The sequence below is a fragment of the Ctenopharyngodon idella genome, chromosome 19 (genome assembly GCF_019924925.1).
Source record: "Ctenopharyngodon idella isolate HZGC_01 chromosome 19, HZGC01, whole genome shotgun sequence".
Classification (NCBI taxonomy): Eukaryota; Metazoa; Chordata; class Actinopteri; order Cypriniformes; family Xenocyprididae; genus Ctenopharyngodon; species Ctenopharyngodon idella.
In genome coordinates this window covers 552,438-575,656 of record NC_067238.1, presented here as the reverse complement: position 1 = coordinate 575,656, position 23,219 = coordinate 552,438, and the positions used below count along the sequence as shown (strand labels likewise).

General features: G+C 34.0%; 1 protein-coding gene and 1 long non-coding RNA gene across 3 annotated transcripts; one reads left to right on the top strand and one right to left on the bottom strand.

Annotated features, from left to right (window-relative positions):
- Positions 1-340: 340 nt before the first annotated feature.
- Positions 341-21,220, bottom strand: LOC127500578 (uncharacterized). 2 transcript variants are annotated; one of them, XR_007926359.1, is made up of 9 exons: positions 19,690-21,220; positions 8,098-8,341; positions 6,990-7,171; positions 6,769-6,842; positions 6,400-6,548; positions 5,362-5,522; positions 3,554-3,709; positions 3,094-3,172; positions 341-1,076 (listed from the first exon to the last, which is right to left on the bottom strand). It is a non-coding gene; the product is annotated as an uncharacterized LOC127500578 (long non-coding RNA). The 2 variants fall into 2 exon arrangements; XR_007926358.1 differs by having other exon boundaries at positions 8,098-8,336; positions 19,690-21,218.
- On the top strand, positions 10,569-15,043 carry polr3gla (RNA polymerase III subunit GL a). Its single transcript, XM_051871806.1, has 8 exons — positions 10,569-10,803; positions 10,930-11,057; positions 11,934-12,063; positions 12,290-12,358; positions 13,484-13,540; positions 13,686-13,762; positions 14,033-14,158; positions 14,463-15,043. The coding sequence occupies exons 2-8, from the start codon at positions 10,938-10,940 to the stop codon at positions 14,547-14,549; spliced, it is 666 nt and encodes a 221-aa protein (XP_051727766.1). The 5' UTR covers positions 10,569-10,803; positions 10,930-10,937; the 3' UTR covers positions 14,550-15,043.
- Positions 21,221-23,219: the final 1,999 nt, after the last annotated feature.

The following is a 23,219-nucleotide window of genomic DNA, read 5'->3' as shown; positions in this document are numbered from 1 at the left end:
TGTGCTGCTTTGGAAGCAAGAACACCTGATATGTTGCAAACTTACTTTGATTATTGGCCTAGATTATAAATCTTAAATTTTTACATTTCTCTGTTTTATTTATTTTCAATTAAAAAAAAAATCCCTTTCCCCCTAAAGCTTTCATATTTTTTAGGTTTAAATTGGAAATTGATAATTGTTCTCAGACTACTGAACCCAATAACTATGTTTATAAGTGTTGCATAATCAACCAGAAGATTGTATTTAATGTTTAATTTAAGTACATTTAGAATTTCACAGCTGTGTAATCATTACAAAAGAACAGAGACTTAAGACAAATAACAAATCATGTACTGTATGCAGAATTTATTTATAATGTAAGTGGTATATATACTGTATTGTGTAATATATTGTTTTGTTGAATTTTAAATTGCATTAAATATTACAACAGTTCTTCCCTCAGAAAGTGTAAATGATTGTATATGTCCATACAAATAACATGAATACAGATTTCAAATGAAAAGATGTTTATGAATTGATAACATTGTAATCTGGAGATACATTAAAGCCAACCTCTTCTTCTGTAGCCTAAGATATCAAAGAGACCGGGGCAAGTTGTCACAGAGGGAAGTGATTGTTGCATGTGTTTTACATATGATTTATTTGATACAATTTCATAATTGCAATTCCTGTTGGCCAAACCAATGGTTTTTATCTTGGGTAACCTGCTGTTTTATATATTATTTTGAGTACATTTCATCAGCATGCTAATGAATATCCTATAGCAGAGTGTATTTCCAAATATGATCATCCTGTGCCAGGCACCCCCTAAAAAGTGTGACAACTAACCCTGGTATGTTATACTGAGTTGCTGAGATGCAAAAGTTCACAGACCCAAATCCCCATATCTGTGTAACATAAATAGTGCAGAATAAATAAAGTTACATCCTCTGTTAAAATTGGTTATAATACTTATATTACATATGGTAATGATGACAAGTCCACATTTCTAGAATCTTTTTGAAGAAACCAGCATCTTCTACGAGAGAAATCGCTTTACCATTCTGAACCTTCATAGCATCAGTTATTCCATGGCTCTGAAACAAAAACCACATTATTTGCGTTAGTATTTATTACGCCAGTGTATATAGACTTGCAACAGATATCGACATGTTATGTTACTTTTCCTGAAATATTTCTCAGAAGGTTGTCAGTGTTTCACTAAATACCAATGCTACGTCAGTTGATGTTTTGAATCAGTTTCAACATTCTGTTTACGTTTTATTATTTTCAGTGTTTAATGTTAACAATGATAAATCATGTCAGAGAAGCACTAGATGTAGTAGTAGGTTTGTAAACTATGTGAATTATAGCAATGTAAATAACGTGTGAAGGGTGAGTTTTAATAGCTTAAGCCACTCCCTGACTTATTATTTTAGTGTATTACATAATGTAAATGCACTGATGTTTAATTATTTTTTTTTATTTATTGTTCACTGCAGTTTCACAAGCAGTTTGGAGAATTGATGGATTTATTGTTCATATAGACACATGCAGTTAAAAATCAGTATCACTATTTTTAATTAAAGCTAAATAATCTCAAACAATTTAAATAACCTCAAATAATTACTTCCACTTAACTTAGCAATCCGTAATTACCAGGAGCTTTTCCCAGCGATAGCTATAAATCATTGCCATTCATTATTTGACACTGCAGTAACATATTAATCACATGTAAAAGAACTGCATACATTGAGTTTAATCCTAATTCAATGCTTCCTTTATGAAATATTTACTAGCATTAAAGCCCATATTTGTGTTACCATATTGTGCAAGCATTATGGTCACAATGGTAAACAGTTCATTGAATGGAGGGCTTCACCTCATGTTAACTAACCCCGTTTATGTACTTAATCTGCATTGTGTTGCTAGTGTCTCTTTGTTTATTGAATAGATCTGCTCTCCCAGCAACTACGCATTTTCCTATCCACCTTATTCCTACGCCCCATGACGCTTTGCGCGAATTATGGGTGTAACTTCCTTTAAGCTGTAAACAATCAGTGAAAGGGTGATGAACGCAATAATACGTTTTCTTTTTAAACTGGGTACAATGAGATGACATTATTCTACTCACCCTTCAACCAACGAACATTAAAAGGACATTAAAAAGTGTAACAGCATCAACAAGTACAGGTTCAACAGGCCGTGAAAAAGCGCGATTCTTTCCACAGAAATAACGGACGAATTAAATATAACTAACGTTATAGTGATATATATCTGTATTATAATATACGTTGCCTTAATAAAAAATGTTTATGAACTTCAGCATTGCGTGATACTATTTCAAAATGATTTCCATCATTTTTACAGATAATAAATTGTATTTACCTGTGAAAATAAACCTGGAAAGAGACGTGAGGCTTTGAAGAGAAAAACGAGAGATTCTTCCTGCATTCCAGTAAATTATTAATGGGATATATCGTAAATTATATCGGGAGAACAGACCACAAATGTGCAGTATATGTTGTCATTTTTCATACTATTACAGCGATATGCAAAGGGACAAAAGAAAATAATCACGAGGATAGAAAGCAGCGACTGAAGAGAGCTCTTGCCATAGATATTCTTCTTATAACATGTTACGTTAAAATACCAAGCGTTACGTTATTCTCATGATGTCTGAAAATAAAACATGAAAGAAAAATTGACAGCTCATTCAGTCAAACTGACGGATAAGCTTTATTTGTAGGGCAACCTTATGAATTGAAACGATTTGCTTCAGTCTTTTTAAATGGAAGTTCCCCAAACCGGAAGTGGAACCCATCATTCGACACGCAGTAGGCTAGTCAGGAATAAGGTGGATAAGCCTCCATCATGGGCAAACCTGTTAGTCACTCCAAACTTCTCCCTTGGTTTCTGAGACCGGCTTGAGAAAATGTGAACTTAAATTTTAATTTTAAATAATAATAAGTATTGCTTCTCATTTTGTTGATAAGTGAGGGATTGTATGCCTAAAATATATAATATAACTTACATTAACTTGTATATTTATAACTTATAGATGTCTAAAATGTTTTCTGCAGAAGTTTTTATTGATAAATTATTGCTTTTTACCTCTCTTATAGTGGTGTTGTGGTTATCATCTCTGAGGGTTCATCGTGTACATCCCTGCATGCTGTACATCCGGCTCTCCCTGTTGAAGAAACAATATAGCATTTATAAGAGATTATGTCTGCCAGCTATAATAATAGAATCATAAGCATATTATGTAATTCTGAATATTCATTGTTTCATTCATTGAATAAAATCTAAAGTTTAAAATCTATTTAAGCACTTCACATATGTAATAAACACAAATGTTCTGATAATCTGATCACTCAATACAGTTCCAAGATTTCAAATTGCGCAATTCGTAGATTAAAAGATTATTTATGTTTGAAACTCTGAATCAATTGTCTTATGCTGATGTAAACTAAACGTTTTTAAGATAGTGGTGTGTGTGACCAAATTTCTCAATAGATTTTTTTAACATATTTCAGCCATAAGAAATTAGATGTTGTAGAGATGTTCTTACCAGGACTGGGTAGTTTGGGCTTCTCTCAGGTGTGTGTGGCATATATGTGGGATTGGCAAGATGTTCTTTGAAAGATGTCCTCTGATAAGGTGCATGTTCTACTATGGTGGTTGTTTCTTCCTTTTTGTTTCTTCTTCTGCAGCACCAACAGCACATCTGGAGAGATGGAAATGAGGTATCATACTATAGCATTGTACATGAGGAACTTTTTTCCTGTTATTACTCTTAATTTATGAAAAAAAATTTGAAGTACGGGAATAAGTCTAAGGTTATATGTGACCCTATAAGGGTCAATTTTCATAAGGGTCAATTTGAAAATTGAGATTTATATATCATAATAAATATAGCTGAATAAATAAGCTTTCCATTAACGTATGGTTTGTTTGGCTGAGATACAACTATTTGGATATCTGGAATCTGAGGGTGCAAAAAAATCTAAATATTGATAAAATCGCCTTTAAAGTTGTCCAAATGAAGTCCTTAGCAATGCATATCCACTCACAAAAAGACATTTTTGATATATTTACGTAGGAAATTTACAAAATATCTTCATGGAACATGATTTTTACAAAATATCCTAATGATTTTTGGCACAAAAGAAAAATTGATAATTTTGACCCATACAATGTATTGTTGGCTATTGCTACAAATATACACATGCAACTTATGACTGGTTTTGTGGTCCAGGGTCACATATAATGTTTCTGGACACTTAATTGCTTGTTATTTACAGTTAAATGAAAATGTATTCTAGTTTAAAATTATTTTAAATGTATTTATTTGAACCTAAGAGTGCTTTTTGACCCACTTAAGTAGGACTTCAGTTCATCTTTATTAGCAGTTTCATAATTGCTTCTATTATCTTTGAAATATGATTAAAGTGTACTGCCGAATGTACTGACAAGCATTTAAAATACACTTTAATGTAATTTCTATTGAAACTTGTATTTAAATATACATAATTTATAATGGTAACACTTTACAATAAGGTTCATTAGTTAACATTAGTATTAGTTAACATGGTCTAATACTGAACTGCACTTATACAGCATTTATTAATCTTTGTTAATGTTAATTTCAACATTTACTAATACATTATTAAAATCGTGTTAACATTAGTTAATGCACTGTGAACTAACACACTGTAAAAAGTAATATGCTCTATCTACTCAATAAAATTGTGGCAACAGATTACAAGCAATATTATTAATTAAATTCAACATATAAAAATTGAGTTAAAATTAATCAAATTAATTTCTTAAAAGTCAACCGTTTAAAATGTGTAAAATTAGCAAACATCATTACAAAAACCCACAAACTGACATAAAAAGCAAAGAGTCAAACTGGCCAACTAAATGAAACACCGACCACCATAACAGTGACCAAACATTTTCAATAAAATCAACATCAACATTTAACTTCTGTTTATTCTTGTGTTTCTCTTTCCTTCAGAGATTCTGCTTGTTATCATCAGGTGTCTTCAATGTTGGCAATAAAAAATAAAGAGCTAGTCAATACATATAAATAAGTGTAGTTTTGCTTTACAGTAAAACTTTTAATTTGACATTACAAAGTGCACTTTTTAAAAGTGTACTTAAGTGTGTTAAGTCTATTATAAAAGTGTGCCCTCTTTTTCAACAGCCTTTTATTTCATTAATATCATATTATCTGCGATACACTTTCTTAACAACATACTTTTAAAATTTGAAATACACTACAGGTGCACACTGAATACAATTAAGCGCTCTTCATTTTCACAAAAGGTTACTTTTTAGTTTTTAAAGCGAAGTGTAAATGTTAAGTTTTACCAGTATTAGGAGGATGAGGAGAAGCAGTATGATGATGCATGCTAACACCAGCAATGCAATGGCCCAACCAGGAAGCCAAAGACCACCACTTCCTACAAGGGGAGCTGCTGTTTCCACAGGAGTTGTGGGTCTTTCAAAAAGCCAGGCAGGTGTGACTGTTTCTGCATTAAAAATATATGTATATATGTTTATGCAATTTAGAATTAACTTAGTTTCACAGCCTTTCAGCCTCTAGTTTCACACAGCTAAAAAATAAATAAATAAATAAATGAGAATGCCATTACAATTCTTGTTCACTTCCTAAATTTGCAAACAGGATTCAGAACACTGTTTTTAAGCTTTTTAGAATACATTTAATTTTTTTATGAATTAATCATAAACATGTTATTGCACACAGCATCTGTGCTATCTGACGAAACATTATCAATACTTAAAATGCCACCTATGGAAATGTATTTCATTAAATGTAATTTAAAGGACACATTTCCTGAATGCACTAATTTAAGTCTTCAAAATGTAGTTATCACCATGAAACTTAACTGTGGCTGCATTCGAAATCAAATACTTTCCTACTATATAATAGGCAAAAAACAGTATGTGACAAAAGAAGTATGTCCGAATTCACAGTACTCATAAAAAAGTAGGGAAAAAATACTCAGATGACCTTCTACTTCCAGCAAGATTCTGAAGTGTGTATGCGATGGACGCTGTACTATCACATGATGCCACGGGAGAGGATTTGTGAATGGCAGTGAAGCAAAGTAACTGACACTGGTAGGTCACATGATAATGACAACATGGTGAATGTAGTACATCCAGATTTCATTCACACATTCATAACTATATAGAGCATAATTTTTTAGCAGTAATTACTTAATCAAAATAAGTACCTACTCAAGAGAGTATGCGATTTCGGACACAGCCTGTGACTCTGTTAAGTGTGGGTGTGGCCAGTTTAATTCAAATTCACATTGAAAGTGATAAATCAAAAGCCAGTTCATAAATTCTTAACTTTGTCCGACCCTGATGAATACTTACCATCAGTGTACTGTCTGTTGAGTGCAAGACCATTTAGTTGAGTACTATTATTATTATCTATGGCTCTCAGGAACAAATATTTGATCACAACATGGTTGATAAAAACGGTCTGAAACTGAATGGTACAATTCGCCATCATAGGCTCGCTCCTGTAATCAAACAAAAAACAACATTTTGCAAATTGATTGTATATATATATAATGCAGTAATATCACCATTGTGAAAAAGAAATACACTTAAGCAGAGCATTTATTACGGAAATAATACTCTTTTTAAAAGAATATACTTAAGTGTGAACTGAATTTATAATTCTCAGTTAATTTAGGACCAACTGACAAACATCTTTAGAAAAAGTCAGATGAGGTTTACCTGAACTCTATATTTGATACACCTCTGTAAGTCTCTCTCGTGTCACAGTTAGAGCAATTAAAGGCCATGTCCAACTGTGAAGGTCAAACAAGATCATGTTTACAGATCTATCTAGGGTCAACAGCAATTTACATGTAGCTACTTAAAATGTTGTTCCTATTAGTATATGTGTAAAATGGGTACTGACATCTATTCATTGATAAATCACAGAAAACACTTACAACTCCAGAAACCTCGGCATACATCCGCTTGTACTGCGGTGAGGTTTTGTTAAGGAGGGAGTCGTTGAAGACGCGGTTGGTGATCTCCATGCAGAGGGAAAATGAATAAAGGGGTGTAGGGTAGGTCTGTGGGGTTGACTGGAGACCCTCAACAATTTTTAAAATGCTCAAGGGCTGAGCACCTACAAAAGAAATAAGCTTATTCATTGCCATGTTGATTGCCATAGCTATATATATATATATATATATATATATATATAAATAAATAAATAAATAAATATAAAACTACATATATTATTTATTTCATTTTTCCACTGAAGAGGTCTACTTATGCCACTCTCAGAAAAAAAAAAAAAAAATGGTACAAAAGCTGTCACTGGGATGGTGCCCTTTAAAAAGGTTCTAATATGTACCATTTTGGTACTAATATATATAGTTTTGGTACCAATATGTTCCTTTGAGGAACTAATATGCACTTTTTAGGTACAAAGGTGCACCTTTTGATAGGGTACCGCCCCAGTGACAGCTTTTGTACTTTTTATGTTTTGTGGCTGTGTATTTTTCCTCAAAATAGTCATTATTCAGCTTTTGTCAATGTCAGGACATTTAAATTAAAAAATGATTTGCTAATGTTAACTCCAATAACATTATGTTAATAGTTTATTTACGAATAAAAAAAGTGTTGGTGATCTCCATGCAGAGGGAAAAGGTGTTTCATTAACTATTCAAGACTGATACTAGTTGCAAATTGTGCATATTATATATTATTTTAAGTGTATCAAAAATGTATTGAGAGCAGACATTTTATAAATAGCATATAATATTGTATATCTTTTATATTACAAAAAATGTTTTGTTGATTCATTGACTTGACAAAGTACAACCTGTGTTTGTCACAAAGAGTTTTTTCCCCTCATAATTTAAGCAATAAAGCATATTCTTTCTCACCTGCAAATAAAGAATGGATGCAAATATCTATTAAACTAAAATGACTTCTACAAGCTGACTGTGGGAGTCAATGAATGAAATAAAAACGACAAAGTGAGTTACCATAACATTTGTTCGCATGAACATGAATATTTCATCAAATGTAAAAGTTTTAGCATACCTGTTGCGGAAAACAGTAGGAAGCACAATACTGCCCCGGTGTAATGCAACTCATTGTGCCTCATCCTGAAGAAACTGGAACTGGATTAAAATTCACTGGATGTTGGAGTATTCCTATAGAGTGTCTTGTGTAGAGTGGTACTGATGGTAAATGAAGTATAATCTTTTATTTGCAAAGCTTTTATCCAGAGACAGACTGCCAATCAATCAATCATGGATGGAGGCGTGGCTTTATTGGACCTAAACTTAGAAACAGATGATGAATCATCTTAATCGTTTTGTTTTGCTCATATCCTCTTTTTCATTGTTCTTCAGTGAGATCCATGGACCTCCGACAAAGCCATTTTGTTTGACCTGCACGCACTACACTACAGTGAAATAATGCTTGCGTCAAAATGATATAACTTGACTGTGTTTAACCAGGGGTTAATGCGTATGACAATGGTCTGCTGCACCCTATGGAGAGGGATACACATGCTACCTCACTGCACAGGATGTGTTGTCATGGTAACATATTGCAAACAAGAGAAAACTGGTTTTGGGGGGCTATTTATGACCTCCTTATGACACAAATCATATTTCTGGCATGGTAAAAATCTTGTGGTGAGGCATGATTAAGAATTAGATTTATACTGATATATGTGAGATATGTGAGAATAATAAAAAAGACAAAAATGATAATTATATAATTAAATAATTTAAAAAGGAGGGGCTACATTTACATATATTATGATAACACTTTACAATAAGGTAATTAGTTAAACATTAGTTAATGTATTAACTAACATGAACTAATGAATTAATGTATTAGTAAATGTTGAAATTAACATTAACAAAGATTAATAAATGCAGTTCATGTTAACTAATGTAGTTAACTAATGTTAACTAACGAATCTTATTGTAAAGTGTTACCTATATCATACACCTTTCAGCAGAATTTAAACTGGATTACAGTTGCAAAATTGTAGAAGTTAACATGCAAAACAACAAAAAATCAAATAACAACATATGAATCATTCTCTGACTTGACATTTATGAAAAATGCCCTCATCTTTAGAACACAGATAAACCTTTCAGTTGTATTCTGCCTTTATTATTCAGTAACCTCTTGTCTTGTCAGTTTGTTTAATTGAATTTACTAAATTGTTTGCACCCACAACTATATACTGTAAAGAACTTTCGATGCTTATTTAATTGTCTGCCTTTATTTTGGTGGTTCATTGGGGGGGGAATGTATGTCAAGACTGTACTTACATTCCATAACTCAAGTTTCCACCTTAATGTGACTTTGACAAAATAAATTTCTCACATACAGCTATAACAAAGTGACATTTGTTGTTGCTGGTAATGCCAGATTCCTCTGCCAGTTTCAATGATGTGAAATCATGTAAGTAGATACAACCATTCCGCCACCTTCTGGAATAAACATAATATTGAACTGTTCCCTAAGTGACACATAAGCCTGTTCTTCTCCTCTAGGGGGCGCTCGACACTCTCAGGAAGGCACCTTCAAATCTCACGACGTTTTTGTCTTAAAGTTTTTCTCAATTGCTAAGACCCATTTCTTGAAACCTTCACCCATTTTCTCACAACAATAAGCACAAAACCAAAACTTCAACAAAACCCCTGACTCTTCTGGCTTCAGAACCATTTTACCTGTACTCAAAATCAAACAATTCTTTATTCAGATCATACACACAGCTAGTCAATATATAAACACTACAGAGCATTCATTAGACTCTACATAAATAAAAGGAAAACACAGCATCCAGAGTTAGAGTTTTAGAGATTTAGAGTTTTGCAAAAAGAGTACATGAGATTTGAAAATGGTTTCAAATTGCCTGAACTTATTTAAGGTTTTGCAGAACGAGTGATTTATTCGACAAGTTGGTTTAGGCCATTAAGAATTTGGTTCAGAGAATGGAGTTTAGTGTTTTAGCAATTGTGAAAAACTCTAATGCACTACAGACATATATTCACAAAACAAATATAATTGTTTAAATCTATTATGACAGCTAAATCTATCAGGATTAGTATTTATGAAAAAAACTGCGACCATTAATCTATATAAAATGGTTAAATAAAATATCTTGTAATCTTAAACAACGTCTGATGTGTACGGGATCTTTAAAACGCCACTTTTCATCTCCTACTTCTATTTTTTTTTTTTTTTTTTTTTTTCAATTGCGAGTAGCATATCTCACAATTCATACATTTTCTCGCAAATCTGAAAAAAAAAAAAAAAAACAATTTTTTTTATTTATTTTTATATATATAACGGAACTCCTCCAACAACGCGCAACCTGAACACCACAACAGCCACAGTCTGGGTAGGTACAGACGTGATTTCTCACGACACCTATTTCAGTGATATCGATCAGTTATGGCTATATTACGTGTATTTAAAAATAGTTTACAACCACCATTAAGATATGTTGTTATATCCTCTTAATAACGGTTGTAATATCAATGAAATCAATTGTAATGCATGCTGTCAGCGCTAGGAACTCTTCACCAGAGGAGTCTTTCCGGTTGGACTGTAAACTGAGACGGACCACATGTCTACATGTGCCGGATGTAAACACAACTACCCACGTGTTCAAGTAGGCCCCTAGTGACTGTGCCTTACACATGGCTTTACATTCAGCAGGCAGCTGTTGATCTGGGCACATATTTACTGGGGATTGATCCTGAAACGCATTTTGAGGTAAAATTACTGCTTAAAATAAAGTCATCCTTGTGGTTGTATCTTGCAGGTTTCATCATGGCTATGATGAATGTTTTTATTGCTATTGGCTAGTTATATACTCATGCTCATGTGTTGACTTTACAGGTACAGTCATGGCAGGTAGAAGCAAAGGTCGTGGAAGAAGCCAGTTTACCTTCAGTGTGGACGCACTGGGTTTTGGGAGGGGAGATTCTTTACCCCAGTCTACACATACACCTTCTCCTCTTTTTCCTGTAAGTGTTTAATGGCAATTCAAGTGTCTTTACATTGTAATATACTCTGTAAAAAACATCCTGTCATTTTTACAGGAAACAAATTCTAGCAGCTGTGGTTTAAACGTTTACAGAACAACCTGTACATTATGTAAACCTGTAAATAACTGTGATTTTCAACAACAACAACAAAAAATTGATAAAATAGAATTAGTAGGGCCATGCTGCTTCTAAATTCTGTTCTGTACCTTTAAAATATACTGACAACCACCATAATAACACAGCGGGTAAAGAGAAAACACATGATGAATCAAAGTACATCACAAGTAGCTTTTTTATGCAGTGTCATGCACACAAATGATAGAATACTAAAATAATGCAATAAACATTAATTTAATAACATACAATGTGATATAAAACACTATTGTACATAACTGATAAAAACTAAGAACATAAACATAATTATTAAAATGAAAAATCATCAATTGTGAAGTGTTACAGGGAATTCTGGGAATGTGAAATCTTTATAAGATGACTTTGTCTTTTTTTACTTCCACACATGGTATTTTACTGTAAAATGACATGAAATGCAAGGTTAGATCTATTACTGTTTTTCGTATAGAGTAAGGGAACTTACAGGTTATTACTGTAGCATTTTATACAGTTAATTTTTTTTACAGTCTAACTGCAATGGTTGTAATTACACATATATTGTTGTGTGTATAAATGTTATAAATGTCTTATTACTGATTTGTTAGAATTGTTTGTTCTGAGAAAAGCTTTTTTTGTTTTGTTTGAGATTTAGTTTCTAATGCAATAGCATTAGAATGTATGTATGTATGCCGCTGTATGTAACATTTGTTTTAATTTAATTTGTAATTATTATTTTTCTTTCAGCCTATGCAATTTAGGCCAGTGCCTCTGACTACAGGAGAAGAGGTGGACTATATGCTCGCTCTTAAGCAGGAGCTGAGAGCCTCCAGCAAGAATCTGCCGTTCCACATAAGAGAAACCAGAACAAAAACAGGTAAGATGGGCTGAGGCAACATGTGGGCAGTACTGAGCACACTGAGAGTGGACAATTCTGAGCACAAAGGATGAAGATTCAACATGACTTGGAGAATGAGGTCCTGCAGTCTCTGGATTTGCATTTGAACTGTGGGCAGTCACTGAATTATTTAAAGCCAACGACCTATCAGGCATGGATGGTCAAAGATCAGGTTTGAACGGCTCTTTATTGTTTTCTTTTTTAGATGTGGCGCGTTACTCTGATAAATACCAAAATGGTGAGCCAAAGAACAACACAATTGAATGGAGTCCAGGTGAGACACAATAGATGATAAAGCAGAGGAAATTCAACAGTCAAACATAGAAACATGAAATCTGGGAGTTGAATCTTCCACTCCATTTAGGTCTTAGGATGCTTTTTGTCTCTTTGTAATTTAAATGTATAAGTATTTATAGGGATAGTTCACCCAAAAATGAAAATTCTGCCATCATTTTCTCACCTGTATACATTTCTTTGTTCTGCTGAACACAAAGGAAGATATTTGGAAGAATGTTTGTAACAAAGAAGATCTCGCCTCCTATTGACTACCATAGTAGGAAAAAAAATACAGAACAAAGAACTTATACAGGTTTGGAACAACTTGAGGGTGAGTAAATGATGACAGAATTTTCATTTTTGGGTGAACTATCCCTTTAAAGCTGTGAATTTGCACAGATGACATTCCTTTTTGTCAGATAGGTGAGGTCGCCACAGACCTTTGCTCAAAAGTGACAGTAAAAGACATTTATAATGTCACCAAAAAGATTTCTATTTCATATAAATGTTCTTTTAAACTTTCTATACATAAAAGAACCACGTATCACTGTTTCCACAAAAATATTAAGCAGCATGTTTTTACATCATTGATAATAAATGTTTCGTGAGCAGCAAATCAGCATATTAGAATGATTTCTGAAGGATCATGTGACACTGAAGACTGGAGTAATTATGCTGAAAATTCAAGCTTTAACATCACAGGACTAAGTTATATTTTATAATTTTTTCAAATAGAACAGTTATTTTAAATTGTAATACTTCATATTACTGTTTTACTGTATTTTTGATCAAATAAATTTGGTCTTTGTGAGTATAAGAGATTTATTTCAAAAACATTTAAAAAATCTTACTGACCACAGACTTTTGAATGGTAGTGTACAAGTGGAAGTTCTTTATTAAATTCAATTACTATTAATCTTTTTAGAATTTTATTTTTAATGTAATTATTTTTAAGAAGACTTATTCAGTAACCATTAATTAATTGGTCAAAAGATGTGAGAACTCTATGTACCATTGTAGAGGTAATCTTCTTTATTAATTGTGTTACAACTTACTTATTACATATTATAATCAAGAAAATGTGAAAGTCAGGTCTCTCTAAACATATTTGATTTCATTCCAGACTGGAGCCGACTGCCAAAAGAGCTTTGTATTAAAGTACGAAAACCCCGAAAAACACGTGAGGAACTATATTATTATTATTATTATTATTATTATTATTATTATTACCATGTGTGTAGGTTCACAGGTCTAATGTACTAAATGCTACCCAACACATGTTAAAATAGGAGTAAACCATGTTTTTTAATACCTTTGTTCTGTAGTCATAGGTGCTAAGCCACAACTCCAGCGAAAACCAAAAGTAGCTGCTGGCAAAGAAGAGGTTCTCCAAAAACTAGAGGTATGAGTTCACAGAAACCATAATATTTTATTATGTTGCATTAACTGTGCATAAGATGTTTTAAACATACTTTGCCATTCAAATGAATTGAAAAAGCAGATTGATGATGAGCTAACTGAAAGACTTTAAATAAAAACACAAAATATACTGAAACTCATATTGAAAAACCGTAACAAACAAAGAAAAATACCCATTTCCTTTCTCCTTATTTCCTGTTTTTTTAAATGCTGCTGCATGTTAGTAATGTTCATTTTATGAAATGATATTTAGACACTTGAGAAAAGAGAACAAGAGCATCATTCTGAGGAAGAGGAGGAAGAGGAGAAGAAGAAACAGAATCAGGAGGAGGATGAGCCAGATGCGGATGAAGATTATGATGAAGAGGAGGTTGAAGATGTAAGAAATTTTTTTGCCTACAATCTTTGTGGCACTGTCATTTATCCATATATCTTCTTTCTTCTTTCTTTCTTTCTTTCTTTCTGTCTTTCGTTTGATAGAGATAGCCTGCAGAATCAGTTTATTATCATTGCATTGAAAAAGGTTGCTTAAGCATTATCTTCATTTGTGTTTCACATAGCTAAGAAAGTCATATGGTGAAGGTGAAGGGTGGCAAAATTGTTTCTGAAAACTATCTCTCAATGACCTAGAAAGGGTCCCAGTAAAGCATTTTTAACAGCAGAATATGTGTACTGTGTTTCAGGAGACAGACTACATCATGTCTTACTTTGACAACGGAGAGGATTTTGGAGCAGATAGTGATGACAATATGGATGAAGCTGTCTACTAATGTATTTTAAGAGGCATTTTATTTGAAGTTCTTATCACTGGGGGATGCATACTTCTATGAGTAAAACTGAAAGTATGTATTTCAAGAAGAAGTGTCTTAGTTTCAACTTGAAACATACTGAATCGGGTCTTGACAAGTGACTGTATTTATTTTAATAACTATTGTTATTAATATCAGAGAGTCATTGCTGCTATTGAGATGCTGTTCTGTGGTTTCTCAGCTGCTTCACGCAAATGACGTGATCGACAGATACTGCTGCTATTCTAACAGTGTGCTGGAATGTTACTGAAAGACAGTTTAATTATGCTTTTAATTTCAGTTTAAGTATTGTAATTGGAAAGCTCTGCTTAAAAAGGGAACACACAGAAGCCGTCATTCCTTTTTGTCATATAGGAGAGGACACTACAGACCATTTAGACCAGTCTGCATATTTAATGCATCTCATGTTTATACCTGATAATGCCTTGAATTACAACTGTATAAGAGAAAGTTCATCTGTGTTAAGGTTCTTTTTTTGTTGTTGTTGTTTTAATATGTGACAAAATCATATGTATTACTTTTTATGATGCTTTTTTATTCTGGAGTTTGACAGACCTAGTCTTTATTCACTTCCATTATATGATAATGAGTGGCTAGGAGTGGACATTCTTACAAAATGTCTTCTTTTGTGTTCCACAGAAGAAAGAAAGCCATGTGGGTTTGTTATGACTTGAATATGAGTAAATGATGACCTTTTCATGTGAGCTATTTCTTTAAGAGTGGAGAAACGTCATTCAAATATTTTTCTTACATATCATCATCTGGCAGCCGGCAGATGGCGACATTTCCCTTCAGTTTATAAACAATATTATGAGCTCTTACAATAATGTCACCTGATTGTAGAGCTTTAACATCCCCATGTTTTGCAGCGCATGCAATATTTCACAAAACAATATCAGCTCTTAAAAATATTCAAGAGACAGTCTAAACGTCAGTTTACTACATTTTTGTATGCTGTCTTATTTTATAAAATATTTATCTGTAAGCCCCGTCTTTACATTCTGCAGAAATGCATGCTTTGGCGTGTGTTGAGCACGAGTCTAGATATTCATGTTGTTTTACTGCATCATGACAAATTTATTTTTCATATTTTTAATTTTGCAGTTAAGCTAACAAAACTTGTAGAAAAATATCAGCTCCCCTCTAATATTAAACCCAAATTCACAATGTGTCAAATCAGATGTGCTCCTTTTCACAAATATATTTAAATCCGTGACATAAAAGTTTCACTAGAAATTACATTAAAGTATATTTTAGTTTACTATAAATGCTTGTCAGTACATCAACCATATTTCAAAGACAAGACAAGATATACTACTTATGTCTTATAAGTGGGTCAAATTACAGTATTTATGGGTTAGGGTCACTGCAGACTATTTTATCGATGCCTTTTACCTTTCTGGGCCTTAAAAGTGATAATTGTGTTGTTTTCTATGAGGGATCGGAAAGCTCTTGGATTTTATCAAAAATAGCTTAAGTGGTGTTCTGAAGATGAATGAAGGTCTTACAGGTTAGGAACGACATGAAGGTGAGTAATTAATGACATAATTTTCATTTTTGGGTGATCTAACCCTTTAATGTATGTTATTTCCATAATAAGTAGGCTGGTCTTTTTTTTAAAGTGTGCTGAGGTATGCTAGTTTCACAAGGGGCTGAATGCACACCTACACGACTTCCATGCAGCATTTTCCATCAGGGGCTGTGAGAACATGTTTTTCAACGTATGTCACGCGCCGTGAAGGACAGGGTGTGAAATGTAAGTCAACAAACAGAAGCAAACTCACCAGAAGGTACTGCCCCCCCTATCTGTGCGGTGACCTATAGCACAACCAAGACATAAACAAATGTCACAGTCTACCCGAGAAACACGAACATGCCTGGTTATTGAATGTATTTGGACCAGTATGTGACTTTGTTAAATAAACATGGAACATTGCTTACAGCAATGTTAAATGTCTGCAGTCCTGACAAAAGCCCCTTAACCCAGTGAAGTCTGACATATGAAATAAATAGTCAGATATATAATGGAAAAGTTTATTAAACCTTTAGATAAACAAAAGTTTGCATATGTGTTCTTTGTTGAGCATCATATTTGATATATCAGGCTTTTGTCTCATATAGTATGTTTAGTTTATAAAAGTCAGTAAACATTTCACAGCAAAAAGACACGTGCTGAAGGGGGGTGTTTTTAGAATTATACTAAAAGGCCTTTCACTTACTAAATAAACTATCAGTCAGATGACAGAAGGCATGTAGATCGCACGCAACAGGTTTTTCAGATCATGTTAATAATTTAGAGACCTTCACATAGCCTATCAAATATGATGCAGAAGTCTATAGGTTTAAGCTTTGCATCTGACTGCTTTTTCTCCACTTCAAAACTTCTACATACTGGCTTTGTCATCAAATATTGAATCATAAAGTTGTGCATACCCATTTTATGCTTTAGTTATGAATATACAACTTAACTTTTTATTATTTTTCTTCTTGTTAATCATGAAAGTTGTGTGGCTGAGTAATTTTTAGGCTCAAATTTTAGTCCCAGATCTAGTCTGCAAATGACTGCAGGACGAAGCAATCTGTTATTTGGGCGATATGGAGGGGTTGTGTGTCAGCAGCACCATATATTTCCCAACCATTCACCCTGTCAGCAAGCTTAATGTGAAGGATCCCAAAAATATGTCTCGGTATGCCATGCATGGCAATCAACATATTTCATAAGCACACGTACAGGAGGCGGCTTTTGACAAGTAAGAATTGTAGAGTTTCTCTATTAGTAAGACTCATAATAGTAATTTATGAGTCCTTGTGGGCCATTTGGTTACATAAATAGGTGATACAACATGTTGACAACACGCATGAACGTTTACGTGCACATGTGTGACTTCCTTCTTCACTTGCTGTACTCAGCGTGCCTTTGTGGTGAGACAGAGTACACAGTGTACACCCACAAACCTTATGCGTGTATTACGTTTGGAAAGTCATTTCTTGCTTTGTCCAGCTCACTTACAAATGATACAACTGACCTGATTTTGACTTTCATATTCTTTTGGTACATACATTTTTTTCAAATGTTAGAAATGACAAGCAGGATACAAATAAAAGTTAAATAAACTATTATAACATATTCTCTAGATCAGAATCAAGCTGGATGCTAATGCTAAAGATGAAACCCTTATGATTTTATTATCTGGTCTGTTTACCCTCCCAGTTCCATTTATGGCTACAAAGTGTCAGCATTAATCATTTCAACCTGACAAATTGTCACCAAAACTTGGATCAAGTTCCCAGGGTGGAACCTTAAAACTAACTCTTTGTTGTTATTATAAGTAATCATATATAAGTTATTATAATCAAAGGATTTGTGTTGGAGAGACACTGTCTGCTCTCCTAATAGTAGTCGACGCATCACATTGCTGCTAATTTGCATAAAATTAAACTTTGTTGCATTGTCAACAATCAAACTTACATTTTAAGTTGAACATTCACAGCACTAAAAATAAATTGCAATTGGTTTAATGTAGTCTGTACAAGTCAGCTTCAGAGCAAGATGCCAAAATGAGGTCAATAAGAGCAGATTTAGACCATCATTCTGTGCTGCATCAATCCTGTTAGGGAAATCAAGAAAGAGGATTCTGCTGTGGCAAGCTGGAGAAAGGCCTTGGAAACGGGCCCTCTAACGTGTGGTACGGCCAACACAACAGTGAACAGGCTTGTTCTGTGATTAAATGTACTTTAATATAATTTAAGGCAAGTGACAAGATTAAAACAGCTAAGTACACCATTGTCTGTTCTCCTGGTCTGTTGCTACATCTTTACCTTGTAAAGATTTGCAAGAAGCATACTCTACCCAAGTACACAAATGCAGATTTTATTCAGTTTCTGATTTCTGTAAACTACTTTAACTTTGGAAACTTTGACTGTAGAAGGACACAGTTTATGTTAATGTACGGTATATGGGCAATTTGTGTTCTGATATACAACACAAGTATGAAAGAAATGTAATACATCTACTTTCTATTATTTTATTTTATTTACCCTTAAGAATGCTTTTTTGATACATATGTCTTTATTTGCAATTTCATAATTCTGTTTGTCTTTGAAATATGGTAAACTAAATGGTAAACTAAAATATACTCTAATGTAATTAAATTACATGTTAAATCATTGTTTTAATAATAAGTTTAAAGTTTTCTTTCAAGAAAAAACAGAAAGATCCGAACTCCTTTATTTAATTTTGGTAACACTTTAGTTTAGGGTCCAATTCTCACTATTATTTGCTTATTAGCATGCATATTACTAGGATATTGGCTGTTTATTAGTACTTACAAAGCACATATTAATGCCTTATTCTGCATGACCATATTCAAAATCCCTTAATCCTACTCAATACCTAAACTTAGCAACTACCTTACTAACTTTTAATTTTTGAGGCAAAAGTTGTAGTTAATAGTTAGTTAATAGTGAGAATTGGACCCTAATGTGTGACCTTCATTTTGAATGAACACTCTGAATACAGACTACATTTCCCATCATCCTCCCTGGCACTTAACCACACACACCTGTCACTCATTAGCCTTTATCACCAGCACTATAAGTAGAGCACACATACTCCAGTCAATGTCTGGCCTTGTCTAATGCCACAGACTACTTAGCCGCCACGTAGCCGCCACGTAGCCGCCACGTAGCCGCCACGTAGCCGCAACTTCTGTTACCTCTTCCAAGTCGATCTCCAGTCTTCTCAGTCATCTCCAGAGTACTCCAAGTTGTTCTCCAGTCTTCCACTTAAACATGTTCCCTTTGTGTGTGTGTGTGTGTGTGTGTGTGTGTGTGTTTTCATGATTTATGAGGACACAAATTTGTATGGGTATTACACTGGTATTATGACGTAAACATATTTTATGAGGACATTTCATGAGTCCTCGTATTTAAAATAGCTTTTAAAGCATACTAAACAATGTTTTATTAAAAATGTAAAAATGCAGAATGTTTTCTGTGATGGGTAGGTTTAGGAGTAGTGTAGGGGGATAGAATGTACAGTTTGCACAGTATAAAAACCATTACACCTATGGAATGTCCTCACTTTGATAGGAAAACAAACCTGTGTGTGTGTACTCGTCCGGGGTCCATGAGAAGAGCCCCTGGCTGGCTCCATGGTGTAATGGTTAGCACTCTGAATCCAGTGATCTGAGCTCAAATCTCGGTGGGATCTTTTATTCGCAGTTGTGGCCTAATGGTTAGAAAGTAAGACCGGTAACCTGAAGATTGCGGGTTCGTGTCTCAATACCGGCAGGAAATGACTGAGGTGCGCTTGAGCAATTCTAACCCCCAATCTCTCTCCGGGCGTCATAGCAAAATGGCTGCACATTGCTCCGGGTGTTTGTGTGTTCACTACTCACTACTCCTATGTGTGTGCAAAAACTTGGATAGGTTAAATGCAGAGGACAAATTCTGAGTATGGGTTAAAAAGAAGAGAAAGAGAGCATAAAGAGATACAAGAGACACAAAAATAGCAAAGCTATGTAGGAAATCACTTGCCTGAATAATGCAGTTTAGTACAATGTTGCAGAATGTTGCAATTGACCTTATTAGTTGCTTTGACCCATATTGTGGGTTACCATACTTGGCCTTCATATTTCACTATCATATACTTTCATCAATAAACTGGTAGGTTCTAATTATCAAAGAGCAGATATGTAAAACTTTTAATTTGACAAAAAGTGCATATTTATAAAAGTGTACTTAAGTGTCCTAAGAAACATTGTCAAACATTGTTTACTCTCTTTAAGTTCACTTAAGTCGTCTTTAATTTCATTCATATTATATTATCTGCAAGCAGGCCTACAGTTTTTTAAATATACTTTTAAGATTTGAAGTACACTATAGAAGTGTGCATTCAAAACTATAAAGAGCAATTATTTTTTACAAGAACATTTAAATTTAAGGGCAATACTGTGTGTCACTGATTTTGCAAAGATCTTTCAGTTATGAAATCTTCCCTTCTGCTAATTCCGACTCTGATCACATGTTAGTCATGTGCTGCATCATTTCATTACCCAGTAACTGCTTGAATTTACTTTCCCTTTACCAGAAACAAGTAAACCTACATCCCAAGGTCTCCACCAAACCACCAAATATTCATGTTTATAAACATTTATCGCTTATCTACATTTATTTGCTGATTCTCAGAAACCACCTCTAATTCCAGACTCCCATGGGAGAGCAGCTGACTCAGCACCACCCTTTTCCTCCTTCCGCATATTCAGGGCCATTTCAGCCCCAGAATCAACCTCTCTATTGTGCTCTCGGGGAATGCGAAGTACTGCAGTGTGCTTCCTCTGTTTGGTTAGTTAACACATCTTACTTCCTCCTCACTCGTGATCTGTTATTAATTCTATTCAATGACACAATGTTCTTGTTACAGCAATAAACAGTCCAGTTAATAAAACTGAAGCAATAAACAGTTACAGTGTGAGCAACGCTTTGCATGTATTGCTTTTTTCACTACTTGTTTGCAACTTTAACAGTTAATTTTGTACTAAACTGAAGTCATGACATAGTAACAAAAACTTAAAAGGGATATTTTACCCAAAAATGAAAATTCTGTCATCATTTACTCCCCCTCAAGTTGTTCCAAACCTGTATACATTTCTTTGTACCATTCTGCTGTACACAAAGGAAGCTATTTCGAAGAATGTTTGTAACCAAGCAGATCTCGCCCCCCATTGACTATACCATAGTAGGGGAAAAAATACTATGGTTGTCAATGAGGGGCGAGATCTGCTTGGTTACAAACATTCTTTGTAACCAAGCTATGTAGGAAATCACTTGCTAGGAATAATGCAGTTTAGTATAATGTTAAATGTTGCAATTGACCTGTTGCTTTGACCCACATCATGATGGACCCTGTAATCTGCACTGCATGAAGGCACTTCCATCCACACACTAGCAGAAATTCCCATGTTCAAAAAGCACAACAATAATATGGAAACCACGTGAAAGCAGAGAAATGTGGTTATTGTTTGCATAGAGCTCTCCGATTAGGGCACCAAAGAGTAATCAGTAGATTTTAGACTAAACACATGACAGGAGACAGATGTAATCAAGTGCATTATACTGCACATTATCTCTGACTTTCTCACTGAAGTCTTTGTCCTTCCAGAATCTTAATCAAAGCTGCACTGCTGAAATGTTGACATAATGTGAAGGCTGACTTCACAAGAAAATGATGCACTGCCCATAATATCAGTGCCAAACATAGTCATTGCTTTTGGTAAAACAAAAAGCATGTTCAGTGCCTTGACTTCCTCATTGTGTCACTGTCAGCTTAGTTGTTACTGACACTAGGGCTGTGATATATCATGATACTGTCTTCACGCAAAAGCTTGTCAGCAGCTCATCAGTCTGTGGCGTCACCCCTAAATGAAGCCACATTTGTTGGCAGTTGTTGCCATTCCTTCTAATATTGGCTTGAGGGACTGAGTCACGGCTCATTCAGCGGCTGAGGTGACTGTGACCTGTGATCTGAATTTAAGCTTCACTGATTTGTGCACGTGCAGGAGATTTTATATTCTTTAAATTATTGAAATGAATGTATGAACAATTATGTTTATACTCTATGACAGTGTTGCTGAACTGCATGGTGCACTGTGGCCCACATGAGTCACAGGTCTGTTTAAAAAAATGCTTAATGCAAATAATAAACTGCTACTATCCGACTTGCAAAAAGTTCTTCTAACAAATAAAGTAGCCTGAACAAAGATGTTTTAGTAGGAGTCAGTTTATTTGTTTGTTTGTTATCTTATTTAGATACTCAAAATGTGTACAAATGTTGTCACAGTTTTATGTTGAACAATGTTTTGCAAGTTCCCAGCATGCATTGAAGCTTGGACATTACCTGTTATTATTATGTAAATATTATTAAAACTTTATTAAAGATTTTCTATACATATTTTGTAATTGTAATCAATCAATTTGTGTGTGTGTGTGTGTGTGTGTGTGTGCGTGTGTGTGTGTGAGATAATGCAATGAAACATGCCAAATTATGTGGACATACTTTTTCATGTGAGCTTTTTGTTTTTCTATGCAATTTTTATTTTTGTAAATTAAAATAAAACCTGTAGCTGTAGTTTGCCAAATAATTTTGTGAGATAAATACATTAACCAAGTTTAGTGTTTTGTTTTTCGTTCACATTTAAAATATTTTGCTCAAATTTTGATCATTAAACTGAACTTGTAGGGTCAAAAAAAAAAAAAAAAAATCCCAACCTGGATATCGAATTTGGCCACTACTGTATATTAAACTTTTGTCATTCACTGCAGTGGTAGTTTAATGGTTAAAGGAACACTCCACTTTTTTTTGAAAATAGGTTCATTTTCCAACTCCCCTAGAGTTAAACAGTTGAGTTTTACCGTTTTCGAATCCATTCAGCCGATCTCCGGGTCTGGCGGTACCACTTTTAGCATAGCTTAGCATAGTTCATTGAATCTGATTAGACCGTTAGCATCTCGCTCAAAAATGACCAAAGAGTTTAGATATTTTTCCTATTTAAAACTTGACTCTTCTGTAGTTACATCGTGTACTAAGACCGACAGAAAATGAAAAGTAGGCCGATATGGCTAGGAACTATA